Source organism: Oryctolagus cuniculus, chromosome 2 (assembly GCF_964237555.1).
Source record: "Oryctolagus cuniculus chromosome 2, mOryCun1.1, whole genome shotgun sequence".
Lineage (NCBI taxonomy): Eukaryota > Metazoa > Chordata > Mammalia > Lagomorpha > Leporidae > Oryctolagus > Oryctolagus cuniculus.
In genome coordinates, this window is record NC_091433.1 from 87,559,492 (window position 1) to 87,563,957 (window position 4,466).

Genomic DNA, 4,466 nt, shown 5'->3' on the forward strand with positions numbered 1-4,466 from the left:
GAGGCGCGGGAGCTGGGCCGCGTGGGGGAAAGGCCCGGGTGGCGGCGGCGCTCGCGCGCGGACCCTTTAAGGTTCTCCCCGCCCACCGGCGGCGCCGGCCTCCGCCCGCCGCTGTCCCCGCCCTGGGGTCCCGGCGAGAGCTGCGATTGGGCGGGTGCGGCGATCCCTTTGAAGTGTGGCTGCCGATCGCGGCTATTTGACGTGCGGCTCGCGGAAGGCGAAGGTTTTTGTGTGGCTCGCCGGGGCTAGCGGCGGCGGTGGAGGCGGGGAGCCGGCGAGCAGGCAGCGGCCGCGGCCCCGCGCTCGACGCTGCGGAGCGAGCCACCCGCCCCGGGAGCTCGCCTCCCGCTGCTCCCCGGCCCCCCCCAGCGGCGCTGCCTCCTCCAAATGAGCGATTCGCCCGCTGGATCTAACCCAAGGACACCCGAAAGCAGCGGCAGCGGCGGCGGGAAGAGGCCGGCGGTGCCGGCGGCGGTGTCCCTCTTGCCCCCGGCGGACCCCCTGCGCCAGGCGAACCGGCTTCCTATCAGGATCCTGAAGATGCTGAGCGCCCACACCGGCCACCTCCTGCACCCGGAGTACCTGCAGCCGCTGTCCTCCACGCCCGTGAGCCCCATTGAGGTCAGTCTCCCGGCCGCTGCCTGTCCGGCGCCGCCCACCCCCCCCCCGCGCGCGCCCCACCGCCGATGGCTCCGCGGCCCTGCGCCCTGCGCCCTGGGGCTCGGCGCGACGCCTGAGTCCGGCCACGCTGGCGGGCAGGGTGAGAAAGCACGGGAAACAGGGATCCGAGCCCATCGGGTCTCTCCCCCTGGCCTCCCGAAGGGAGGTGCCTCGTCCGCGCCCGGGGCCTTTGGCGCTCCTGCTTTCTCGGTCTGGATCTGTTCTGGGAGCCCACGCTGGGAGCTTTACTTTTCCTCCGGCACCCAGTTTCCGGGCCAGAGGTGAACTCTCGGGGGCCTCTCCTGCCCCCTCCCCCCGCCGCCCCAACTCGCTTGATTCTCTTGGAAGCCCTGACCCGCCTGGGTCCCACTCCGCCTCTGCCCATACGGTTAGAGCGCACGGCGCCCAGGCGCTCCCGAGCCCGGCGTTTCTTCCTCCCTCTTGTCCGGGTGCCCTCCCCGGCAGGGAAGGAGGGAGGGGCCGCGAGCAGAGCGCCGACTGCCGCCCTGGCTCCAGAAAGCGCTTCTCTCCCCGCTCCCGACCCGCGGCGCCATCGCCAGAAACCCGTCCCAAACGAACTTCCTCCAAACTAGAGGAATAAGTTTCTCCCCGGGCCTGGGAGAAGGAGAAATTGGAGCGAACGAGGGGCGAGCCACAGCCCTGACCCCGGAAAAGTCACCTTCTCCCGCGGCGGCCCTTGGCGATCCCCTTCCACTGCCCCGTTCCCCGGGCCCGTGACGCACGCCGGTATCGCCTGGCCGTGAAAGCGCGGTGCTCTCCGTGCTGCCCCGCCCGGGCCCGAGCCCGGGCCCGGCCCTCGCCCTCTGTCCACAGTCGTCGTCCCGAGGCCCTCCTCGCCCCCCCCCCCCGCGCGCCCGCCCCGCCGGCCTCCGAATCTCACCCCCTCGCCTCTCCCCTTGCCTCTGTCGCCCACAGCTGGACGCCAAGAAGAGTCCATTGGCGCTGCTGGCCCAGACCTGCTCGCAGATCGGCAAGCCCGACCCGCCGCCCTCGTCCAAGCTCAACTCCGTAGCGGCCGCGGCCAACGGGCTGGGAGCAGACAAGGACCCCGGCCGCTCGGCCCCAGGCGCCGGCTCCGCGTCCGCCGCGCTCAAGCAGCTGGGAGACGCCCCGGCCGAGGACAAATCCAGCTTCAAGCCCTACTCCAAGGGCTCCGGCGGTGGCGACTCCCGCAAAGACAGCGGCTCCTCCTCCGTGTCCTCCACCTCCTCCTCGTCCGCCTCGTCCCCGGGAGACAAGGCGGGGTTCAGGGTCCCCAGCGCCGCCTGCCCGCCCTTTCCCCCGCATGGAGCGGCAGTCTCCGCGTCCTCGTCCTCGTCTTCGCCCGGCGGCTCCCGCGGCGGCTCCCCACACCACTCGGACTGCAAGAACGGCGGCGGCGAGCTGGACAAGAAAGACCAGGAAGCCAAGCCCAGCCCAGAGCCGGCGGCCGTGAGCCGCGGCGTTGGCGGCGGCGGGGAGCCGAGCGCACACGGCGGCGCCGAGGCCGGGTCCTCTGAGCGCAAGTCGGAGCCGCCCTCGGCCCTGGTGGGGGCTGGCCATGTGGCGCCGGTGTCGCCCTACAAACCCGGCCACTCGGTATTCCCGCTGCCTCCCTCCAGCATCGGCTACCACGGCTCCATCGTGGGCGCCTACGCCGGCTACCCGTCCCAGTTCGTGCCTGGCCTGGATCCCAGCAAGTCCGGCCTCGTGGGGGGCCAGCTGTCGGGGGGCCTGGGGCTGCCGCCCGGGAAGCCCCCCAGCTCCAGCCCACTCACCGGGGCCTCTCCGCCCTCCTTCCTGCAGGGATTATGCCGTGACCCCTACTGCCTGGGAGGTTACCACAGCGCCTCGCACCTCGGCGGCTCCAGCTGCTCCACCTGCAGCGCGCACGACCCTGCGGGGCCCAGCCTGAAGGCGGGGGGCTACCCGCTGGTGTACCCCGGGCACCCGCTGCAGCCCGCCGCGCTCTCGTCCAGCGCGGCCCAGGGCGCGCTCCCCGGCCACCCGCTCTACACCTATGGCTTCATGCTGCAGAACGAACCTCTGCCGCACAGCTGCAACTGGGTGGCGGCCAGCGGGCCTTGCGACAAGCGCTTCGCCACCTCGGAGGAGCTGCTCAGCCACCTACGGACTCACACGGCCCTGCCGGGCGCCGAGAAACTCCTGGCCGCCTACCCCGGGGCCTCGGGCCTGGGCAGCGCCGCCGCCGCCGCTGCCGCCGCCGCCGCCGCAGCCTCCTGCCACCTGCACCTGCCCCCACCCGCCGCGCCCGGCAGCCCCGGGTCGCTGTCCATGCGGAGTCCACACACTTTGGGGCTAAGCCGGTACCACCCCTATGGCAAGGGCCACTTATCCACAGCGGGGGGCCTGGCCGTGCCGTCGCTGCCCACAGCCGGACCCTACTACTCGCCATACGCGCTGTACGGACAGAGACTGGCCTCGGCCTCTGCGCTCGGGTACCAGTAACTGCGGTCCCTCCGGCCACCGCCGCCGCTGCCGCTTCCCGCTTCGCTGCTCGCCCCGCCGGAAGCCCCCCGCCCTCCCCACCGGACTGTGTATTTATTTACTGTTCGCTTACAAGCTGGGAATATAAGTGCATTAACGGCCCACACGAGTCGATGGTATGCAGAAAGGCTGTAATAATATTAATCACACCAATAACTACATCCCCGCCCCCTCTTCCTGCCCTTTTTTTCACCCCCCACCCCCACCCCTTAGGTAGAAGTTTTTTAAAGTTTGATGCTTTTTTTTTTTCCTTTCCTGCTTGGTTTGGTTTTAGGGAAGGAGGGTGAGTTCGGTTTTCCCTCGCAGGGGGATTTCTTGCATGCGTCTTCTCCCCTTGAAACGACACCCACCACCACCATCACCACCACCACCACCACCCCACCCTCCTTTTCCCCTCTGGTTTGCTTCCATTCGAGGTTCTGGTTTTTTCCTTTGGACAAGCAGCGGAGTTATGGTTTCTGTAACACGGTTTGGGGTGCAGGGGGGAGGGGCCCGTGAGCGCCTCTTAGCGGCAGCCCTGCGTCCCCTCCCGAGGGACCCTGGGTCTGGGCCCCCCTATTGACTGCCCTGCTCCCCGACCGGAGCTTCCCCCACCCCGAGCTCACCACGGGAGGGGTGCACCTGGCCCCCGACCCTTGACCCCCTCACACCCCCCCCCGTCCCCGGCCCCCTTCCAGACCCCTCCCTCCGGGCCCCGACACTGGTGGTCCCGCCGCCCGCTGGCGTGGAGCTCGGCTCTTTTTTAATTTTTTTTTTTTTTTTCTGCAAAGTGCATTATAGTCGTGGTCTCTCTGCCTAGGCCGGGCTGCGGCGGCGGGGGCGGGGTCCTCGGCGAGCCCCCTCCGGCGCGCGGGGTCAGAAGCGGACGCCCCCCCCCCCGCGGCGGCAGCGGCCCGGGGTCTTCTCCCCGCCCCGCCGGGGGCTGCGGGGCCCGTGTGGGTGAACAGAGCGCTCCCTTGGTAAGACTTATTTTGTTAATAAATGGAATTCTTGGCTATATTCACACCGTGGTGTGTCTCTCTGTCGCCTCACGCGCTGTCCCGCTCGCAGCCAGCCAGGCGGCGGCGGAACGCCTCGTTCCTCCAGAAAGTCCCGCGCCGACGCACTTACCCAGACGCCTGGAGTTGCGTTCTTGTCAAACGTCGAACCCGGGGTCGGGGGAGGGGGGAGGCATTTGTAAAACTGGGGTTCGCGGGGCCGAGGCCCACCCGAGGCCGGCGGGCGGGCGGAGACCGCGTGCCTCCGGCGCCACCTGGTGGCGGGCAGGCGAGCGGCAGGCGGCCCACAGACCCGACGGC

The 4,466-nt window shown here is 70.0% G+C and overlaps 1 protein-coding gene across 1 annotated transcript; it reads left to right on the forward strand.

Annotated features, from left to right (window-relative positions):
- Positions 1-222: 222 nt before the first annotated feature.
- Positions 223-4,171, forward strand: ZNF703 (zinc finger protein 703). The gene is made up of 2 exons (XM_070068547.1): positions 223-621; positions 1,597-4,171. Exons 1-2 carry the CDS (start codon positions 388-390, stop codon positions 3,127-3,129), a joined length of 1,767 nt encoding a protein of 588 aa, XP_069924648.1. The 5' UTR covers positions 223-387; the 3' UTR covers positions 3,130-4,171.
- Positions 4,172-4,466: the final 295 nt, after the last annotated feature.

Bases quoted from the DNA above. Each gene is read 5' to 3' on its own strand.
- ZNF703 (XM_070068547.1), top strand. From the start codon at position 388: ATGAGCGATTCGCCCGCTGGATCTAACCCAAGGACACCCGAAAGCAGC. The intron at 622-1,596 runs GTCAGTCTCCCG...TGTCGCCCACAG, and splicing joins CGCCCGTGAGCCCCATTGAG to CTGGACGCCAAGAAGAGTCC.